The sequence below is a fragment of the Solea solea genome, chromosome 12, assembly GCF_958295425.1.
Source record: "Solea solea chromosome 12, fSolSol10.1, whole genome shotgun sequence".
NCBI classification, from domain to species: domain Eukaryota; kingdom Metazoa; phylum Chordata; class Actinopteri; order Pleuronectiformes; family Soleidae; genus Solea; species Solea solea.
In genome coordinates this window covers 16,784,568-16,806,967 of record NC_081145.1, presented here as the reverse complement: position 1 = coordinate 16,806,967, position 22,400 = coordinate 16,784,568, and the positions used below count along the sequence as shown (strand labels likewise).

The following is a 22,400-nucleotide window of genomic DNA, read 5'->3' as shown; positions in this document are numbered from 1 at the left end:
AAAAAGTTTTTCAAGGGGCTTTTTTTTTTTTCACTGTGGCCCCTGATCGGCCGTGCAGGCAAAGTATCATATGATTATCCTATATCAAATCACAACTGTCCTTTGCTTTAATCATCCACTGTGCACAGGAATCCAACATATTTGCTCTGCACTGAAATTCTAGTGCACGGCGCCTCCGACAGCCTCATGTCAGTTCACAACATTAACAACGTGCAAAATAGCTTCCACAGCATTATTGGATCTACCATGCAAGAAGTAAAGCCCTTGGGCCTGACACCACCACACCCCACCCCCAGGTCCAAGCCCACCAGTTCATTTCTTATCCCCAATCCCGGAGGCCCTCTCTCTCTCTGGCCCACTTCCTCTTTGCATTACCTCCATCAGGCCAAGCTGCTGACACACTTGTTTAATAATTAAGGACACGTCCATAATTTCCTTGTCCTTGTGGAAGTCCACAAATGGTCTCTGTGAATCTCAGGCCGGTTAAATGTACCTCTTTACCTCAGGCCACTGACAGCCCTACATCACTGCTGTGATACAGAAGAGACAACACAGTCCAGTGAAGGTGGCAGTGATCTGATTAGAGGGAATGAGTTCATCATGAATTAACCATTGATCTTTTCGGCTTCTTTTTTTTTTATATGTAGCAGTTTATTCAATTTCCATCGACGTAAAAAATGCATTATTCTCATCTTGCCATGTGGAGTCTACTGTCGCACCATGTACAAGGAAGAACGCAAGACTGACTGCAGTGACTGTCAACAAACATCAGTGATTCTGTTATGATCCCACCATCAACTCATAAAATGACAGATGTATAGAGTGGTCACTCCTTCTATTCATCCATCAGCTTTGTGAGGCTGTACGTGGAAAACATGTTCATGTTACCTCTTTTTTTTTTTCTTTTTTTGTAGTTTGGGAAAGCTAAAATGGTCCATTCTGATGGAGAAGTAAGTAAAACATGAAATACAGAAACCTATCAGTAACACATTCACTCTGTGGTCCCACGCTCATGTGACAGTTCACTCACAATTTGAGGAATAAACTTGTTCTTAGTCTTCAAGTGCCGAAAAATCCCTGTGGGATAAAATGAACAAATGAAACTGCAATGAACCCTTTCACATAGTAATCCAAACCCTCCAAGACTCCATAGAGCCGAGCCTGCTCCTGATATAAATCCTGAGCTAATGAAACACAGTATACTGTACCATCAGGTGAGTGTACACTAAAATAAATACAGTTATTTTATCTTCAATTTCCACCAAAGGAAAAAGGGGCACAAATGGGCCTTTAAGGCTCCAGCTACATTGTTCCTCCATTCAAAAAGGAGATGTAATGTGTACATGTAATCTAATCTAAAATACAAGAATGTTAAAATAGTACTGTCAAGCTTTTGCAGTAGTTTTGCAGTATATGTTAGCAAGCTAAATCTAAAAGATAAAAAATGTGTTTTTAAAAGTTATTATAAATTGTCCTGTAACAAGCAGATTGGACACATGTCAATCAAAACCACAAATGTATAAGGATTCATGATTAACAAAAACCATGAAAAAAACGTACAGAATGTCAGAGCATTACATCAAATACTTGTTGTGATATTTCAGTCTAGACCAAAGACGACGACCACGCCAAAAGAAGCAGCGACATCTTGTCTAATCGTTTTGATTTTGAGATTTAAACTGAAAAACTACAGCCTGTTATCACTGCTCTCAGTCTGTAGCTACACGTCCTTGTGGTATCAGCCAGTGTGGGTCTCAGTTTACATGCTCCTCCTGCTCAGTATGCAGGCTCAGCGTGCTTTGACCAAGGGAAAATGTACAAAACTTAACATCGACGAAATCGGCGCTGTGACCTTCCCTCTTCAATTACATCACCGCACTGTGCTGAAGAAGGCTGGAAATGACAAAACCACAGAAGGACATCACTGCCGAGTTTGGGGGACCTGCTGAGATGTACACAACCTGAGCATCAGCAGTCTGTGCTGACTGGGGTCTGAACCATTAGCTCACTGTGCTACAAACAGCTATTTAGTTGTTGACACATTCAGGATCACTGGTGAGACAAGCAGTTATCTTTTAAAGGAGTAGTCCCACAAGCGTGTACCTCATGGTCCACGATACCAATAATATCACGATACAGCGATTCTGTGATAACCAATACATTGCAAGACAATCATATAGCGCTACATCACAATATCTGTCCAACTGTGAAAAGATAATAGTGCAGGATTTTTCTATTTATTGGGCTATAACATAAAGAACGATGTGCATAAAGTCTATGCATTGAATGTGGATGGGGAATCTCTTAATGTAGCTTTCTCCAACATTATCCCGCTGTAAACTCCCTCTTCTTCAGCCAGGTAACTTCCAAACAATTTTCCATCATTCATTTGAGCAGCGCCACCGTGAGGGGACATCCAGTAGGGACGCCCTACCATTGATTTTTGATTGAGGTATAAAACAAAAGAAGAACTTCAAAACTTCAAAACCCAAAAAGACCAAAGGTGATGGAAAAACATGATGTTCTGCATCAGCACAGCTCATGTGTCCACTGTGGCCATGCCCAAGGAATTTGGTAACATCTAATGGTAGTGCATAAGGAATCTATGGTGGCCTTCACATGCCAGAATGTAAACAGTCACAACTCTCTCCACTCCTCCACCCTGTGTCCTTCTTCTCCTTGGTCGGTTAATGCATCAGGTTTATGTGGGTGTATGAAGCCGCTCTTCTTTGTTGTAGTAAAAAACGCAAAATGCATCTCAGTTCAGGCTGCTGGTGAAAACACGGCAAGTACAAGTGACAGCCTGTGTATATGCCTTTTCTTTACTTTAAAGTAAAAAAAAACTCTAATTACTAATTACACGATCAAAAAACATTCCAGTTTTAGAGTAGCAGGTGGTGAAGAACAAGGAAGACATCTCTCCCTTGAGGTTGTGGGAGAGGAAACAGAGACAGTGTTTACATAAACCACTGTCCACATTGCACTACATACAGACCAAACACAGCAGAGCCATTACAAATTGTATGATGATGAAGGAGCATGTCAGTTTTGTTGGTCAGGACACATTAACTGGAATGCTGCTGGAATTTACTGTAAAGGCTTGTGTGGGTCAGTAGAGTGCACACTGTAAAAAATGTCCACTTCACTGTGCCTCTTCAAAATACTATTTTGTTTTTAGAGAGCATGGAGTATCAATAAGGTGAAAATAACTATTATCTCTTGTGTATTTTTCTTTATTTGTTCCTCCTTTCCAACGTTGAATGATTGCCTTTTATTTTATGCATTCAATTTTGAATATAAACTGTAGAAAATTAAAAAGATAATTTCTTTAAATGTCTTTTTAATGCACAACAAATAATTATTGCAGCCAAACTTTGGAGTAATGGCTACAAAATATTACCAATTTGTTTTTATCCAACTACATTTTGAAGAAACAAAAATGACCTTTGTAAACATACAGTGTAGCAAAGTCAGAAATGCTACAACCCATCTATAAATATGCTACGCTCCAATGACGTATGGACATTCCCTCATCATATCCATGACCTATAATAACTTTTCTGAAGGCAAGGAAAGTAAAGGATATTTTACTGTGATTATACAACCAACACTGAAGTTGAAATTAGGGGGTTGATCAGAGTCGCTGCGACTGAGCGCGCCGCCACAATGGACCCATGCAGACACGGGGAGACCACGCAAACTCCACACAGAAAGGTAAGCAACAGTGCTAACCACTAAGCCACTATGCAGGCCACCATGAAAGGTCAGGATGTTTACAGTGTGATGATTACGAGTTCACAAGTTCCACTTGAACGCAGCAGCAGACACAGTGAGTAACAAGCCCACTCCCGAGCCATAGTGGCAGAAAGTTATTCATAGCGTCCGGCAGTTTGTCCAGTTCTTCAGCTAGAACAGCTCCTCACGATTGCTTTTGTTTTGGTCTGACATGCGTGATCAACTGCAACGACTAGTGGCAGTGTCAGTGCATTGACTGAGAAATCAAATCGGCTGTTGAGTTAATAAACTTGTCAAAACTGTCATTTTTTGCAGTGCAGCCGCACTGGTGAGAGAGAGCATGTCAGGCACTGACAAATGGAGAGAGTGCTTTCTGCTGGGAGCATTCCCTGCAGGTTTCCCCTGCTGGCAGCCAGAGAGCCAGGGCCAGAAAACCAGAACTACGTACATGCATATATCCTGCACATCTACATTCAGTGCTTTTCCTATCAAGCATCTATCAAACCTGTTCACAGGCCGCAGGCGTCGCTGTCAGGAACAACTTGAGTTTCTGCGTTTTTGTCTTGTTAAGTGTTTTTCCCAGAGACAAACTGGCATGTAGACTCACAGAGCCAGGGTTCAAACATCCAACCAAAAGGTTGGAAAACAACCCACGCTACCACTCAACAGCCCCTCTGCGCTTCACAGAGCTCTGTTAAAGGGATACTTCAGTTTTTTGACGAGTGGTTGTATGAGGAAATGACACATCAGCACTATGTTCGTCAAACATGGTTAGTAAGTTCTAGTTAAAAAGGGGGATTTTGTGATTTGGCTTCTTAAAATTCTTTCTGATTTAACCAAGTGATAAAAACTTAACAAACAAGGCAACTCTTTTGCCTTCCAGGTCCCAGCTGAAATAGGCTATGTCTTATGTGGGATAAAGCAACAACACATTCTTAAAAATATCGTAGACTAAAAGCAGGCATAGATTGTGTTAGGTTAACCTCTGGCTAAAATATGTTTCTATGTGTCCCTGCTGGGGGCCATGTTTTCAGAGAGAGGAAGCATCTATGTCTCAGGCTGGGTCTCAGTAAAGACAGAGCGCTTGGCTAAGTCAGTGCTAACAATGTGTCAGAACCTCATACAAGCACACACAACATGACACAATGAGAATAGGACATGACCATATAAGTCTAGAATACAGGACAGGAATTTAGTCTCTGGAGGATGAATCTTATGGTCACTGGCAGCGGTGTGGCAACAATGTTGGCAAAAAGAGCTGATATTATTTGTGCACAACAACAAATAATAACCACCTTAAATTTTATGATACAGCTATTAACTTGTGACCACAAAGACACCATGATTTAAGCGATATAGGGTCGTACACTTCCCTTTTGCTCGGGCCCCCAAGGTCTTTTACAACGGCCCTTGTGTCTCAGGTGATGGTTTGTTATTTAATCTCACACCATCAGCAGTTCCAAGTTTCCTCATAACAAGTGAACTGTCTAGTTAGTAGAAGAAGACGACAGAACCAAGTACCAGGAAAAAGAGGATAATTTATTAAGTACTGGATGACTGGATCCAGAAGAAGGCAGTAACGCAGCATTATGGATGCCAACTGCTATAAAGCACTACTACAAACTAACTAGATTTCTTAACAACAATCAATCATCAATTATCAATTGATTGCCTTCAAATGTGACACACACAGCCGAGCTCCCACAGTGAGGACAGTATAGACTTAATACAAGGAAACTGATGGAGATGTTCTCACTGCTGTATTGCAGTTTCTTCTAATATTTTGTAAAGTATGCTGGATTAATATGTGTACAGACAAGTGAGAGGCCCTGTAAGTACAGAGGTTTCAAGGTAGCTTCTATAAAATAAGCACTAATATTTAAGTGTAGTTGCAGAACCTTAGAGTCCTGGTTCACCTGCAAAACCTCACTGAGAGGAACACAAAACAACTACACAGCCGCAGTTAGGAGGGTTATATTGTATATTTTATCTGTAATGCCTCATAATGCATCCATTCCTTTAGGTAGAGCTTACTCTACTGCGGCTACTCTGCCCTCTGCACATGCCCTCTCACTGTAGCTGCAGTCCTCAAGGAAAGCAAGATTTCAGCAGTACAACAGACTGAATCCCTCTAGAGGACAGTTCAGTAGAAGAGTGAAAAATCAGGGCTTTTTTTTCCTGCTTGTCCTGATGTAACACCTGACTGCAGTTTGGAGACATTCATCTGCAAACACTCTGCGTCCTTCAGTCAGACATTTTGAGATGTGTCATTATATTACCAATGCGGTAAACACCTTAAAATAACAATTCATGTGACTTATGGCCAAGGCGAGGATTCCTGTCTAACCTCATTTGTTCCATTATTCATGCTCAGTCCTCCTCTATGCCCTTTATGGTAACACGCATAAATGATATTGTGTAGTTTTGGGCTAAGTAGGCAAATGAATGAACTAATCAGTCACAACGCACACAGTGATTAAGTCCGGCATGCTTTTAGGGCAAATGAATGGGCGTTTCCCTCTGTAAGAAGCCAAACGCTGGTGTTTGTAGCTGTAGCAGATAAACAGATGCTATTCCTCAACGTGTCAGAAATGCATCATCACAAAAGATACCTACACTGTTTCAGTGCAGAGTCTGCATGAGTGTGTGTTGGTCCGGGAACACTCTCCCCCTCCCTCCCTCCTGCTCTGTGTGTTGCTGCTGACTCATTGTCACAGAGCTTGAATCTGCTGCCTGCCTGCATTATTCACACACTCACCTTCCACTTCTGGTGCCTCCTCAGCACCTGAAGGAGGGGAGGAGGGGAGGAGGGGGACTTCAACTGCCCTGCAGGCTGAACAGAAGGGTGTCTGTTTCAACCACATGTCCAGTTCATCCAGGACCAGAGCTGCAACATATACAAATCCATGAGTTGATGGAGTGAAAATTATTCATCAGCTATTTTTTATAATCACAATGTTATTTACTGATCCGAATACACACATAGAGATGTACTATCCTTTTAAGGACTCTGCCTTGACTTCATTTATCTGGACACCCTAACCAAAGCCTTATCCCTGACCTTAAACGTTATCAGTTGATGCCTAAACTTAAACACATTTGACATCTTAACCCTTTTAGACAGAGCCTCAGAAATTACGTTGTACTTCAGAACTACTAAAGTCAGTGTTTATACCAGAAATGGCCCACAGAGGGCAACAAAAACGCGCGCACACACGATTCGAATATTCTTATATTAAGTACAATCTACACTTACCCAGGATGTAATGACGAAACTCCCAGGGGAAAATAAACGAAAATTCGCTTGGAAATCATGGAGAGAGAAACACGCGACACGAGTCATGAGTGCCGAACTTAGTTGAAGGGAATTAAGTTTTTTTTTTATTTTTCTTCAGCATCAGATTAATTATGTGAGAGTTGTCTTTAATTCCATGTGATTAATCCAAACATGAGTTGAAAGTAGCCAATTCGGCACATTTCTAAACATGCCAGATTGCAAAAACACAAAATAGACACAAAAACAGCTGTGCTGAACCTGCAGTTCACAGCTGAACTAACTGTGCCATTTAACTTCCTGTGTCCACGTAGTTAAGCTCCGACTCAATTTTAAAACACATTGAATTTGTTCCCACTCCAGAATGTCTTTTTGAGAATCTTTGTATCACGATGCTATTTCGATCATTTAATACTAAATATATTACAATTTCTTCTATGCATGTATTAGTATACACGACATGATGCTTGTTTACTGATGAACTACCGTTCCACCATCATAATCAACCTATAAAATCAAACTGTTTTTCAGAGGAAATCTACACTCTTCACTCATTTAATTTTAAATTCACTCAAAATAGAATACAAAACCACAATATGCACTGTGAATAGCACAATTGAGAATTGTGCTCATCCCTGTTTCTGTTGTGTTCCCACAGGAGAAAAACAGCCTCTGCTGCAGGAATCCACTGCAGCATTGGCCTGCGAGTGCAGAGCTGTACACCTGCATGCAGTTTGGTGCTCTAGCAATCAACCTTCTTCTGTTCAACATTGCATTTAAAACTATAAAGTCCATAATAAATAATCAGATACTAAGATATACTTAGCAATGAAATGATGCACTTGAAATACAGTGCCACTCAGTGTGTATCCTGGTGTGTTCTGACCTGTAGTTGTAGAGCTGACTGTAGAGCTAAATCACTAAGGTATTCTGCCCTCAAGTGGTGATAAGTGGAATTAAACTTGAGTGATTTTTAGTTTGAAAAAAAACATTCTATCAGTGAAGATTTGGTGTGGTGTCGACGACTTCAAAATTTAAATTCAGTGAAGTGCAGGACTGTGACACAACACAACAGCAGACAAACAACCAGCTCTGAGTTTTCAGTTTTATTTAAGGTTCATTTCTCCAGACCTGCAGAGGACAGTTGACTTCCTTTTAAGCGCCAGGATGTTTTGTTTTTTTTCAATATTACGTTAAAACCCATTTTATGACTGTGTTGGTTTCTCCTGTATCAGTTTGTTCATTTTGTGAATACTGTTAAATACAGAACAGCAGCGGGGGGGCGGGGCGGGGTGGGGTGATGAGAGAGAAAGTGAGAGAGACAAGTGAACACAGATGAGAATTAAGACTTCAAAAAGAAAAACAGCGGTGGTCGGAGAGGCCGATCTCAAATCCTCAAGGCTGAGAGCTCATTTATTCATTACTACAGTACTTAGTATTGTCTCGCAACATCTGTTTGACACACTAACAGTTACTGAAGTCAAATACAATATTGCATATTTTTTTTAGCAATCATTGACACAAGACTCCCCTTCCAACCACTCAAGCTCCTTCCTCTCATCTGTCCATTTTAAGGCCTCATTTAAGCCCTTGTTGGTTGAACATGCTCTCACCATCCTTGTGACTATTTCTGACATTTCCTCATTCATCTAGTCATTGCCCTGTCCTTTTTCGTGGCTGTCCATGTCAGGGCTAGCTACTGTAAGTACCACACAGTGGCACCGTGAGTAAGAGTCCAACCCTAGTGCTCATGATGTGCCACGATCTCCCAAAGCCCTGGCTCCCCACGATTAGGCAGTGCTCTATCCTCTGATACAGAGGTTCAGCAAAAAAATTTCCCTCAAGCAAGACAGGGCCAGTGAGAGCCCTCCACTAAAGGGAATGTGGGCCAAGTGGCCTCTCAAGCAGACCATTTGTGTCCCTACCTAACAGGGAGCCCATGCATAGCCTGTACCCTCAAATCCCCTGTGTAATCTGCATTCACTTTCTACTCATCAAAATCTCAGCTTTGTTTTTCTTTTAACATTTCTTTAAAATCACTCTACAAAAAGCTAGTGCCAACCCCTTTTTTTTTCTCTCTCTCACCTCGTCTTATTCCTATTCAGCTGTAAGGGATAACCGTTTCACAGTCTCCTGTAAAAGTGGGGAGGATGAGGGTCTTTGGGGCAAAGCTTCAAAGAGCAGATTCACAGCTTGCTTCATTCCTCAAAAACTAATCGCGACTTCAACTTTCAAAAAACACAAATGTTGTTCATGCTTACTCATTAGTTACTTTTTTAAAATAAGACTCCACATCAGCTAGTTTGTTTCTTTGCCACTTTGGTGGAGTTTGTGAACTCTCATGTCGCCACTGGGCGCTCAATGCTTTACTGTTTCTTGTGCTCTCCGTAAACAGCAAGCTACACAATGAATACCCATGTTATGCCAAGAACTAGGTCTAAGGAGTGGTGACGATAGCAGACAAAGGGTACTGATAATGTGTGTGCCACTAACAAAACCAAAACTAAATAGGCCTTCGGAGTAGACAAAAAGGAAGGAGGAGAAAAAGAAGAAAGCATGTTTGTTACTTTGTTAATCATTTCTCATACTCTGCAGATTGGTGTGTATTGCATTGGGGAGGGGGGGAGCAGGGTACATGATGAGTGGGTATAAAGTGGTAGTGAGGGAATGGATGGGTGTCTGCTGTAGTCTGTGTTCAGTGGCGGTCCACAGCAGCACTCTGTAGCAGCTCTGTGGAGGGCTGTCCTGGGGGTCTGAAGGCGGTCTGGAAGCCTGGAGGGGGGGAGTGGAACTGGCTGGCGGGGTTGACTGTGGGAGGGGGGAGGTAAGGAGCCCAGCCACCTGCGGCTCTGTGATGGAGAGGGAGATGGGCGTCGAGGAGGCCACTGTGGAGGGGCTGTGGTGTGGGCACTGCTGAACTGGCTGGGCCGTCCATCTCTGTGAGGGCCTGCAGTGACTTAAGCCAGTGTGGTGGGTTGTCGTCTTGAAGACAGTCTAAACTGTTGCCTGCCGTGGCTGGGATGCCTGAGGGAGGAGAGGGAGGTCACAGGATAGATGAGTAATGACAAAAATACAAAAAGAGACTTCATATAAACGCTATAAACACTGCAGTGAATACAAACAAAGTTTATTACTTCAGCTTAAGTTTAGATCAAATGATCTAAACGAAGCACATAAAAACATGAAGCTAATAATAAACTTATTTGATAACTAATTTGAAATTGTCAGACCAAAGCAATCTGAGCATTTCACAGTCAGAAATGTTTTAAAGTTATCTTTTGACACTTGACAAGCAATCAACATCAGTTGAGGAAGTAATTTGAGGATCAGTTCTTAATGAAACAAATGGTTACTTGCAGCCCTGGATGATTTTGTAAATTGTGAATGACATCACAGGTGCAATTCTTTTACAGAAAATATAAAAGTATTTATTGCAGAAACCTTTAGACTGCAAAGTGTGAATTGTTTGTAATCATCTAGAATTTTGTCAAAATCTGAAGGCAATTCATTGCTTCCATTATGGTACACCTACGACCACAAGATGGCGACAGCAGCCACAACAGACTGGAGTGCATGTGTGTTTGTGGAAATTATTAGTTAGGCAGGTTCCTTGAATGTATCTTGTAGCTCTTCTCCTTCAACCTCCATCCCATAAATTTAACCGATTGTGTGCAACTGAAGTAAACAATAAAGCTGCATCCATTTTAGTTTTAACAAAAACATTTAATCAATCTTCCACAAATGATTTTTTTTCAATTGACTCGTCTATAAATATCATTAAAAGGGCCCCTTAAGGAGTTAGGAAACTGCAAAAGGCATTTTTTTTTGCATTTTCAAATAAGGTTATTAATTGGGAATTGCAGAGGCAGAATAATAGTTGCAACTAAATTGCAATTTATAATGATTGTAGCTAGCACCAGAAAATTTTTGATATTTTTGGTTGATAAGGGACTTAATCAATCAGATAAGGAGTGCCATCGATGAAATTACTGTCAGTTGTTTCTCTATTAAAGTGAGTTAGAGTTTCAACCTGTGATGATAGCAGGGTCCATCCAACTTGCTGTGCCATCCCAGCTCAGACTGTGTGGGATTCCTGCAGGCCCTGTCGGCCCACCAATGTGGTTAACACTGTTGGAGGATGAGGAGGATGAAGAGGAAGAGGAGCTTGGGAGACCCCCAAAGTTAATATTGATGTTGGGTAGGAGAGCTCTCAGGCCATCCTGCCACTCTTTCACATTTAGGCCGTCTATAGAACCACTGTTTTCTGCATAAGAGGAAAACAATGTGTCAGTTCCTCAGGTGGTGTGATCACAGACTGTAAAACTTTATTTACTTGTGTTTTTAATTTCCTCTGTGAGGTCAACACAGGTTAATTGAGTATAACAATGCTGCATAGCAGTGGACACGTAATTCTAATCAATAAAATCATTAGGCAACAAATCTGACTTTAGTTTTAACATGAACTGCTTTCATAGGCTGTGACCGAGGTGTCCTGTACCTGAAATGGGGATCCCTCCGAGCCCTGTGTTGTGCTGAGGGGGCAGATTCAGGTCCAGGAAATTACTGTGTGAGGCAGCTCCGGCTGAGTGGTTCAAGTGTGTGAGGTTATTTCGTGTGGGGATGCCCATCCAGGGGTGTCTCACAGCTGGCTGCTGCTGACTGGCCTGGCTGTTCTGACTGCCGGGGAAACTGAAGGAGCTATAGATGGGTCTGTGGTGGAGATGGGGGAGGCGTGGTAGGCCACTTGGGAAGTGGTGAGAGGTGGTGCTTGGGTTGGGGGGTGGCAGGCAGGGACCGTGGTTGTGCCCCATGGAAAAAGGGGATGTGGGACTCTGATCCTGCACAGACAACTCCTTCTCTATCAGGTCGGCCAAAGCCTTTCGGGTGACGTCGAAAGGATCGAAGCCTAGGTCGTCGTCCTGCTGTTTGCTGGACGAGCCAAAGCCAAACGCCGCTTGCCAGTCTGTGGAAGATGACACTGGTATTGTGTCTGTGAGGAAAGAAGGGAAAAAAATTTACAGGAGCCACCCATGATTTGAGAAATTCTTAACTGACTAACAAAAACAGGAGTCCTTTGTCCGTAATTTGGCTTAATCATTTGATTGCCTGGGCCACTTAGCGCCAAATCTACAGAACCTATAACGCCTTTGTGGCTGTTTTACATGAATGCACATCATTTGAAGTCCCCCAATCCTAAAATCTGCAATGGTGGATGCCCATATATCACTGCAACAACTCGACATAGACTACACAAAGACCGCTACTTATGTACACTGTTTGTTCCCTTCGTAACTTTACTTTACTTTCTCTGTCACTTATTGTGACTTGTAAAATTGAGAGTCATTCTATGGAGACCAAGGTTTATAGCTGTTATGATTAGGTAAGCAATAGTAACCTTTGTATCATGAGTACATCTTTTTCAGCCTAGTCAACTAAAATGGTGGATCTGGTAGAAGTATAAATCTTACAAACTGTCAACTGTTCAAAAGTAGAATTTTATGTCACAGGGACCTTACAAATCTGTACTACAAAAAGAAAAAATATTTATTACTAAATTCTGACTGGGTCCCTGATAAACAGGTGACTCATCTGTTAAGAGGGGAAAACCCACTTAAACATTTTAGCTAGTTCAGCTACTTTTGCTATAAAATTGTTTGAATAAAGCAGCTGCAGGTAAAATCATGCTTTCAAATGATGACATAACACGTGTTGCTCAAGAGAAGAAACAAGAATTAATCTCCATTATACCTGATGTGAAGAGGCTCTGTGGTTCAGGGGTCATGGGCCAGTCAGAGCTGCCGCGGGGGGAGCTGGGGAAAGGGGGTAGGCCAGCAGGGAGAGGGTTAGGATGTCTGAAGTTACTGTTGTCTGAAAAGAGTGACTGGGACTCAGCTGCTGCACCCTCAAAGGGTGAACGTGCTGTGAGGTCTGACACACTGATGGGCACCACCAGGCTGGGTTTAGTTAAACCTGGAGGAGGGGAGGGGGAGTCACTGGTGGGTATCTAGAAGAGGAGGAGAGAGGGGAGATTTTATTTGAAAAGCCATCAATCTCTGACCTGATTCACTGACACTTAGATGTGTCTGAAGTAACAAGGTGATGTTGTTTTACCTGTTGTAAAGTCTCTCCATTCACCAAACTGATCGACTCTGGAGGTTTGTCACTGGGACTGGAGACAGAAAAGATACATTTTGGTACGTACATTTCTGAACAAAGGCAGCAAGTAATTTATTGTATATTAGGATATTTTTACGAAGGCAAACATTTTCCACCATAACATTTACAAGACAACAACAAACAACACTACAACCCTCCTAACATGGGATGAGGTCTCCCTTAAATATCACTCAATTGGAGGATGCAGTGATGCAAGTATGGCAAGAAAGCTCATATTTTTTTATCTTCTCACTATGAACAGGATCTTTTCAGGTGTGCAACAGAGCTGAATGCAACACTCAGAACTAAAACAGCAGCATTTTGGCATGACACAGCACTGATTGAAGACATGGACAAATATTACTGGCAGCATATAAACTAGGTAATGGCAAGCAACTTATCTTTTTGCCGGTTGTTTTCATAAAAACTGAATAAAAACTGAAGCTGTGGACAGCTGTTGAGTGACAGGATGCCAGAACAGTCACGGACAAGAAAACGGGAGAGAGAAGATACCGAGAGATGGCAGAGTTGATCACTGACATAAAACACGCTCAAAGCGAGCATAGAAAACAGATTGATGGGAACCCATAGGCTTTTGTAGTGATCAGAGTCCCAGTTTTGTAGAATACAAATGAGATTGGGTCTATGAGATTTTGCTTTATAAAGTATCTGAGGTTGTTCAAACAATGTATTTCCAAATTTATTTCAGATAAGAACAATGCCAAAGCATGTGCAGTAAATAGTATAGTGATATATTTTATGCAATTTAAGCAGAGAGTAATGGCTATGTTTAGTCAAACCCAACATAGATTGAAATATTTTAAGGACATTACTCAAATAATCATTGTAGGTGCATTGGATATCGGTTTCCCATTTATTTCATTATTATTAATCTTATTGAAGATTGACAAGTGAATGTTTGAAATAAAGTGAATAGAAGATATCGTGCAATTTGTGGTAAACCAGCCTTCATAATTGAGAACTTTTTCAAACAGGGATTCGGGGGGGATGTGTGGAAAGCCTGTATCGGTGTGTTATCTGGAAGTATATGAATAATTTGTCAGTAGCAAGATCAAACTTTTCCATCAATAGTTGAACATTTGTGAAGGTGTCTGGAGTACACAATTCTTCAATGGTGGACTCCAGACTACTGCTCTTGATCGTTTCTTAAGGTTCCTATCACACAAAGGATGTTATGGTTGTCCCATAAGTTTTCCAGAATAATGTGATATCTAAACCAATAGGAGTGTGTGCTTCATGCCACACACAAGGAATTTAAATTAGTAGGATTATTTGTAATGGTAAATGGTAATGGTTTTCTTAAAAGCTACAAAAATAATGACCTTTTTAATTGAGATTGTTCAATAGGAAGCCACAAGATCTCATGTGTTGAGAGGTTAACATCAGGATCCTTGCCTTTCCCCAGAGAGTGGGATATCATTTTATTCAGTTAATTTAACAGAGCCTTTGGGAGTTTAACTGTAACACACTGAATGTTGAAGGGAATTATTTCAATTTTTGAGAGATAAATCTTATTACCAGAAGCAGCAGCACATTGCTGAAAACATTGTAGAAAATGAGGTAATGATTTTGATGGTTCAGACCAAAAAAGAAGGGATCATCTAAGTGCTAAATTATGTTAATTTAACTAAATGACTACCCACAATGCTAATGTTGGAGACAATGGCAATGGTAAGTAGTTTTACAGCTATTAAGAAGAAAAGGGGATAGATTAGTGAGGCAAAAAGTTTGGGATGATGTCATCCATTCCACTCTTAATGCAAGTAGTTTTGATAAAATTTTATAATCCGAATGCATGTTTTCTGCGATTCTCTGCAATGTTTGGCAGTATTGTTATTGCTGCCAATTCCAGAGACTTAAGCAAAGTTCTATTAGCCACAGTACAGCATGTTTGATAAGGAGCTTACCAGAGAAGGCTTTAAAACATTTGAGTGGAAAGCTGTCGGACCTGGAGATGTGTTCTTTAGGGACTCAGAACATGTCCATAAGCTATAAGTCATAACCCTTTGAATGCATCTTGAAAGGGGTATGTATGCTCAGATTATGGCTGCAACGATTATTCGATAACTCACATTTTATGGACCAAACAAATACTCGATTACTTGAGAAAATTATCAAAATTAATTTCTGGGCTTGTGTTTCTGCTTGATTGAGTGTATTGCTTAGCCTCAAAAACTAGAGGCTAAATACAGTATATGGACAAATATTGCTAATGTTGGAAATATAAAGTTGAGTCTCTAACATACTTATGCCCCGGTGCCTCACTTAATCAGGTAGGGGGAAATATGACACAAATTAAGAGAATATTTAGCTCTTCTTAGCCCAACATTGCAATGTATTAACTTTGCAAATCACTGAGAACAAAATTAATATTAAAAATATATATATATATTTTTTTTTTTAAATACTAGAGGATGCTTTGTGCTCCATCTGTGGAAGTTTTTAGTCACCTGGGTCACTGCATTTTCAGGATTTGGCTGTAGGCAACTGCAAGTTGAAGATTTTTCACCTATCATTCAAGAGGATTTTTCAGTTCTGACTAACTGGTGGAAAATCCGGGTATTTTGCCTCTATGGGCTGGATACCTGTCTTGAGAGCCATTATGTTAAACAATGCAGGACGTCCACCCCCTGACCCAGTTTCAGGATATGAGTTTTACCAGCATCAAGGTGTGAATGAGGGTTATTAGGGTCAACTGAGACACACAGTCCGCTATTGCAACTCCTGTGTTGTAGGAGTTGCATGGCTCCTTTAAGAGCCATATTGTTTGTGTGCTTGAGTATGTAGGTGCGCATTGAGTGACTGGTCAAGCGAGAGAGGGAGCAGAGCAGTTGATTGTGTGTGGAGCATGAAAAATTAACTTTAGCAAGTTAGAGACAAAGTAAGGCACAAATGCAAGTAGGAAGAAATAAATGAACAGACTCCTTATGTTCATCGTATGTCAGCAAAAAGTAAGGGTGTCCAGAGTACACTACGCATGTGCTTTCTAACCATGGTGAGGGAGCTAAAACACCAGTCAAAGTGGCTATCAACTCGTTTGAAGACACCGTGAGGAACAGCACAGCAGCTTCTTCAAACCAATTCATAACAATTAAAGACGGGACATTAATCGGATCATAGCGCAGTTGAATTCAAGACAATCATATAGCAATACATACATACAAAATGTCTGTGAAAAGTTAAAAATGCAGGATTTCTCTATTTAGTCACAACATAGAGAACACAGTGCATAAAGTCCATGTATTGAACATGGATGTGGCATCTCTTAATGTAGCTTTCTCAGCCATTATCCCACAATAAACTCCCTCTTCTTCAGCCAGGTAACTTTCACCCAAGTTTCCCTCATTCTTTAGCAACAACTAGCATGTAAAATTGTCAGGGACTGTTTACTTTAGAGCACCTTAATGTGTTAATTAAAATATCAATATTTGCACTGACTAACAATTATTATATTATATGAGGAAGGCGACGATGATATCACCAACCAAACTATGAAAGTATGGACATGAAATCATTTCGGTAAGCGTCTATCTGTAATGCCAGCCACAAATCAAACGGTTGTCACTGTCAGAGTCAAATGGTGACAGTCAAAGCAAATTGCCTATAATATGAAACTTTAAACAAGGAATGGTGATGCAAAAGAAACACAATTTTTGTAATGCACCACAATGTGCTGTAGAAGAGTGGTCTGCGTTACCTGGTACTGTCACAGTTGGAGGAGAAGGGGGACAGGGCAGTATGTTGACCAGGGCCCAGCTCTGTATCCAGCCCATCTGAAGTGATAACTTCTTGGTCTAGATAGTCGAGGAGTGGAGGGGACTTGCGGTCCTCTGAAAGCCCATTGGCCAGTTTGTTATGCCCCGACAGCGTTGGCCACCCATCTTTACCATTGCTATTGGATCTGATGGAAAGTGTAAGAAAAATAAAACTTAGGATACTCATCCAAATCTCCTATGGAAATATTAAGAGGAAGGAAAGTGGAAAAGAACAATAACCTTTGTGTGGAGTTGGATTTACTCTTTGACTTCTCTGTACCACATGCAGGAGGTTGTAGAAAGCTAGGGTTAATTTTATAGAGGTCTTGGAGGAGTTTCTGCTCATACTCTTGATGTTTTCCCGCCTAAAATTAATAACACAACATGAGACACTGACCTGTCAACAATTAACAATTCATACAGGATAGAGCACAGATTTATTCTTCACCTGCATCTCCTCTTTAGTAAAGCTAGCGGCTTCATCCCCCAGCTCGTGTAGATACATACAATCAGGTTTGGGACACTGCATACTTTTAAGAAAGTAACTGCAGTACTTTGTTGTGCCTAAAGAAGCCTGTGATAGAAAATATACACACAAATATAAAATTATGTCTTTATTACAATTTTACAGGCCACAAGAGGTTTATGTCAAACAAACAGTTACACAGAAAATTACAAAGGTTGTTAAATTCTCACCTTGAGTGTTCTGCCATCAACAACCACATTGTTCACACACTGTATTGCTCTTAGAGCATCTTCAGAGCGGATGTAAGTGACATAAGCGCTAGCACTAGGCCCCTGGAAAAACAAAAAAAAGAAAATGTAACTCAATTGAATATACCAATCAAACATATGCAATGTGTTAACCTGTTTCTCTCTCTTGGGTTCCAATAGAGTTTCCAATTAAACACAATTTAGTTATTCATTCTGTTCATGTTTATAAATCTGTTTGTTTTGACCTCTCACCTGTGAACCTGCATAAGATGTGCTATTGTTAATGACCACTTTATGGATTTTCCCAAACCTCCCAAAATATTCTGGTCGTTTTAGGACCTGTGGGCAAAATGGAAAAGAAAAACAATAGTTACACAAGCTTTTGGTGCACTGTGTCCTCTTTCATGTTTAATGTGCAATACAAGCTTTATGTCTGAGGACTGAGTACAAGGGGCTGCACTAAAAGAGCTTTTTGTTCTTATTAAAATCATCGTTTAATCTTTTAGTTTTGTTGCATACAAGTTAAAAGGAAATCTTTTGGCCACCGTGCTATACATATTAAGTAGAGCTGCAACTAACGATTATTTTCATAATCGATTAATATGTTGATTATTTTCTCAATTAATCGATGAATCGTTTGGTCCGTAAAATATCAGAAAACCATACAAAATGTTGATCGGTGTTCGTCAAACCTGGAAATGATGATGTTCTAAAATGATTGACTTTTAATGATTAATTTGTTATCCAGAGCAAAGAAATTAAGAAAATATTCATATTTAAGAAGCTTAAACAATCAGAAATCTTGTTTTAATCATGAAAAAAGCTTCAAACCGATTACCAAAATAGTTGTCGATTAATTTAGTAATCGATTAATAATCGATTAATCGTTTCAGCTCTAATATTAAGTTAAAGAACACAACAGTCACAGGTGGCATAAACCATCAACTTGGTTGGCAATCACTCAACACTCACCTCAGGGTCGGCGAGTCGCTGCGACAGCCCAACCACAAACACCAGATTTCTCTGGACCACTCTGACACTGGCCAGATGTTTGCGGTTTTCTGTCACCTTCTGCTTCTTCTCATTCTGTTTTTGCTTCTTTTCATTTTTTATCCTTTGGATCTCCTCCTGTGACAGAGGCTTGTACACAGCCGGGTCCTCTGGGTACGGCTATGCAGAGAAAAAACAAAGGAATGTTTGTCCATCATTGGAAAAAAGAAAAAAAAGACGCTTTTCTCAATGATGTGGCTTTACGAAGGACAGTGGACAACTTAAACTGTCACTGCAGCAGTTCAGCAGACATAATACTCTAAACTGCCAAGTGCATGCATTTTAATTGACAACAGATATTTAACCAGAGCAGCCACTTTGAAAGGGGTATTGAATAGTTAATTAATTAATGTTAATATTTAGAAATTTAAAATCATCATGTTTGCTTTCCTAAACACACCCTCTCCACTATTATGACTGACAACCAAGGTTCCAGTTGTGATTAACTTCTGTCCTATTATGTTCATCCATATGTTTCCTCACCTTTCTGCAGGCAGGGCACAGGCCATTCTCATCTGTGCGGATGCGATGCCAACAGAAGCGGCAGATCTGGTAGCCACAAGTGCAGGGGAAGAAGTTGACGTCATCAATCTCCAGTGGCTCCATGCACAGAGGGCACTCCATGGGGTCGTCCTTCAACTCAGGGCTGTGGGACATCCTATGGCGTGGCAAGGGTGATTGTTGCAGCTGGTCAGAGCACAGGGGCTAAGAAAACAAAAGAAATAAACAGATTCTTTCTATTAGATTTACCTTTTTAGAAAAAAGTCAATTCACCTTTTAGAGGTAGGTTATGGCAGTGCTGCACTGAACTGCTATGTATATTCTGTCTTCTCCAGTTATACCATCAGTGATAGACTCAATATCTGAAAGGGCTATTGCTCTCTTATGGAGGTGAAGCAATTAACTGAAGATCAGAAGATTTAACATTTGCTGTCATGAATACCTGATAAATCATTTAACCTATGAAATGGCAAAAATAGTAATGCACAAAGATGCTGAAAGATGCATGCCAACAAAACAGAAAAAAAGCCTCCCATCCAAGAGAGAAATACTCATTATTTCTGCTTGGAAGCAGTTGATCGATTATCAGGAAGGTTACCGTCATTAGTCACAAACTATGTAAATTGCCATTAAGTTAAATCAATGACAGATTATAACCTTAATGGAGGTGCGAATTATAGTAATGTTTCACCTCAAAGTAAAGCTTCCAAACTACAGGATGATTTCTTGAGTAAAAGATGCAGTAACTACCTAATCTTCAACATCTGTATCAGTAGCAATTTCATTGTATTCTGAATAGTGACAATGAAGGCAACTTATTTCTCATGGGTTAATGACAGAATCAGTTTCAGATACTATGCAGTTAGATTGAATGTATTCCAAACAGTCATCAATTTGTATGATACATCCCCTTTTTGGTCATATTTTGTATTGTCTTATATACGATTCTTAAAAGTATAAAGTTTATCTTCATCTTGGTTCTTTGAACGTGTCATTGTATGTTTTTGTTAATGGTGCTTTTTATTGAACTGTTCCTTGTTCCAAGGTCTCTCTCTTACAAAAAAACATCTCTAAATGCGACCATTGGACTAAATAAAGATAAAAATGTGAAGTGAAGCTGTGCAGCGAGGTTAACGCCAATGCAGCTAAGTGACAAGTGTAGGTTGAGTATTCATAGGAAAGCTCCTAATACAACAACTGATCAGTTTCATCCATTGCACTCCTAATTAACTGCTCCCCACAGGAAAGCTTTCCGACTTCACAATACATTTTATAGGATGTAAAACTAGATTGTTAGTTTATTAGACTGTATAACGTTTAAAACTGTTGTGTGAATTTGGAGTTTTGTCTGATTTAAATGTAGACCCAAAGGGAATTGAGTTTCGACCTGGTAATTGTCATCAATTACCATTTAATAGATTCTAATAATTTAACATTCCAATACATCAGCTCAAATCACAGTGATAACAAACGCGGATGCTGTGGTACGTCACAGTAGAGATGTCCTCCAACAGCAACTTACTCGACACAGCGTCTTGGTGGACGAGAGTAATATAACTGTGGTCAACAAGACAGCAAAGCAGACTAAAATATGACACAGACTGCATATACGGACGATAACATGGAAATGCCAACATTTAATAACTGTAGCCGGCATCATTCAGCTTCTGGATTTACGTGGAAAAGGGGCGTCGCAGTTACACTCACTGATACCAGGTGATTGTTAAAAGTCATGCGTAAAGCCCAAAATACCTAAACAGCCAGGACGGTAACTTAAGCTGCTGTCTTCTGGATCGTACATTATGACAGATGTTGTTTCACCAACATCAAGCTAAGCTAACATTGGGCGCAAATTAGGTTAAAGAAGCCGGTCTCACTGAGGGAGAATATATAAAGGTCTACTGGTGGATGAAACGCAAAATCGAAACACACAGAGATGAATGCTATCTGAATGTGGACATTACATGTTTTTTTCTTAAACGCATGATATACCGTTAGATGTTGTCCAACATATTCACTGACAGCTTGCTCCGTGCTAACCGCTAACATGCTACACTCTCATGAAGACGAACGGCGCGGCCTGCACAGGCTAACGCTCAACTCGAGTCAGCTTGCTGGCACCAAAAACAACTGACACTGCTCTCACTGTTTTGGACAACACGGACAGCACTGCGGTAAGCTCGAGGACACCCCAGTGTCAGTCCATGAAGTCGTGAAAGACACTGGTTTCGTTTGATTAATGAGGTAGAATGGAAGATCGCTAACACACCTAGCAGCCTAGCTAATGCTAGCGTCACTTACCCTGTCCGTATTTAGCTTAGATTCCACTCCAAGGGAGTCACACCAGATTGGGCGGAGAATGCGTCCCAATGTCTCTGAAATGTCAAGATTTCTACAAACGGCAACTTAAGATAACCGTGGGTGTGTTGTTCTGTAGTTACTAAAAGACTATAAAGATGTTTTTGCCCCTTTTTTTCCTTGGTATTGTGGAGACAATTTACGCTCAAACCACCATCTTAGCTAGCATTAAAGTTGGGAGGAGGGAGTGGGGCAAGTATTCACTATCACTGAGTCGGCGCAGGTGCACAGGTGCATTGTGGGAGATGAAGTATTTTATGGTTCTTATCAGACCAAGGACACCTGCAGTATTAGATATGCTATTGCATTGAAAGTGCTGCATTCCAGTAACGGGAGGTTCCTGATTTGATTTGAGCTCTGACATTTTAAACAACTTTGAGGGTTTCAGTAACTTCTACAAAATTGTTTGACTACACATAAACATGTGCTAAAGTTCAGAATAAACAATAAGGCTTGGCATTAGTTACCATGTCCATTACGGAAAAAACAAAGAATGAATTAACAAATAACCAAATTAACTAATAAATGAATGAACAAATCAATCAATCAACCATCCCGGAGCCTGGATTAGCAGCCGAAAATAAATAGCTAAATCTATTTAAAAATTCCCTTACATCAAACCGCTGTAATCGTACCTTTAAGGGCGCTTTTGTTATAAACACTTATGCGAAACACCATATAACTACAACAGTTGCATTTCTCCAGAAAATGCTGTAATCTTGCTGGTTCCTTTGATCTGCCATCTCCTTTCATTTCCTATGGGAGAATAATTTACCATAAATAATGTAAATGTAATGATTGTTTTGAAATACTAGCAAGGATTGTCCTTATCCACT

General features: G+C 40.4%; 1 protein-coding gene across 2 annotated transcripts; it reads right to left on the bottom strand.

The window, feature by feature from the left end:
* Positions 1–8,100: 8,100 nt before the first annotated feature.
* Positions 8,101–21,763, bottom strand: cnot4a (CCR4-NOT transcription complex, subunit 4a). Of its 2 annotated transcripts, XM_058645870.1 has the most exons (13): positions 21,508–21,756; positions 19,189–19,410; positions 18,628–18,825; positions 17,908–17,994; positions 17,638–17,739; positions 17,390–17,515; positions 17,182–17,306; positions 16,884–17,087; positions 13,121–13,178; positions 12,758–13,013; positions 11,508–11,999; positions 11,040–11,273; positions 8,101–10,033 (listed from the first exon to the last, which is right to left on the bottom strand). In XM_058645870.1, exons 2-13 carry the CDS (start codon positions 19,360–19,362, stop codon positions 9,705–9,707), a joined length of 2,385 nt encoding a protein of 794 aa, XP_058501853.1. In that variant the 5' UTR covers positions 19,363–19,410; positions 21,508–21,756; the 3' UTR covers positions 8,101–9,704. The 2 variants fall into 2 exon arrangements, with proteins under 2 accessions (XP_058501853.1, XP_058501854.1); XM_058645871.1 differs by lacking the exon at positions 11,040–11,273 and having other exon boundaries at positions 21,508–21,763.
* Positions 21,764–22,400: the final 637 nt, after the last annotated feature.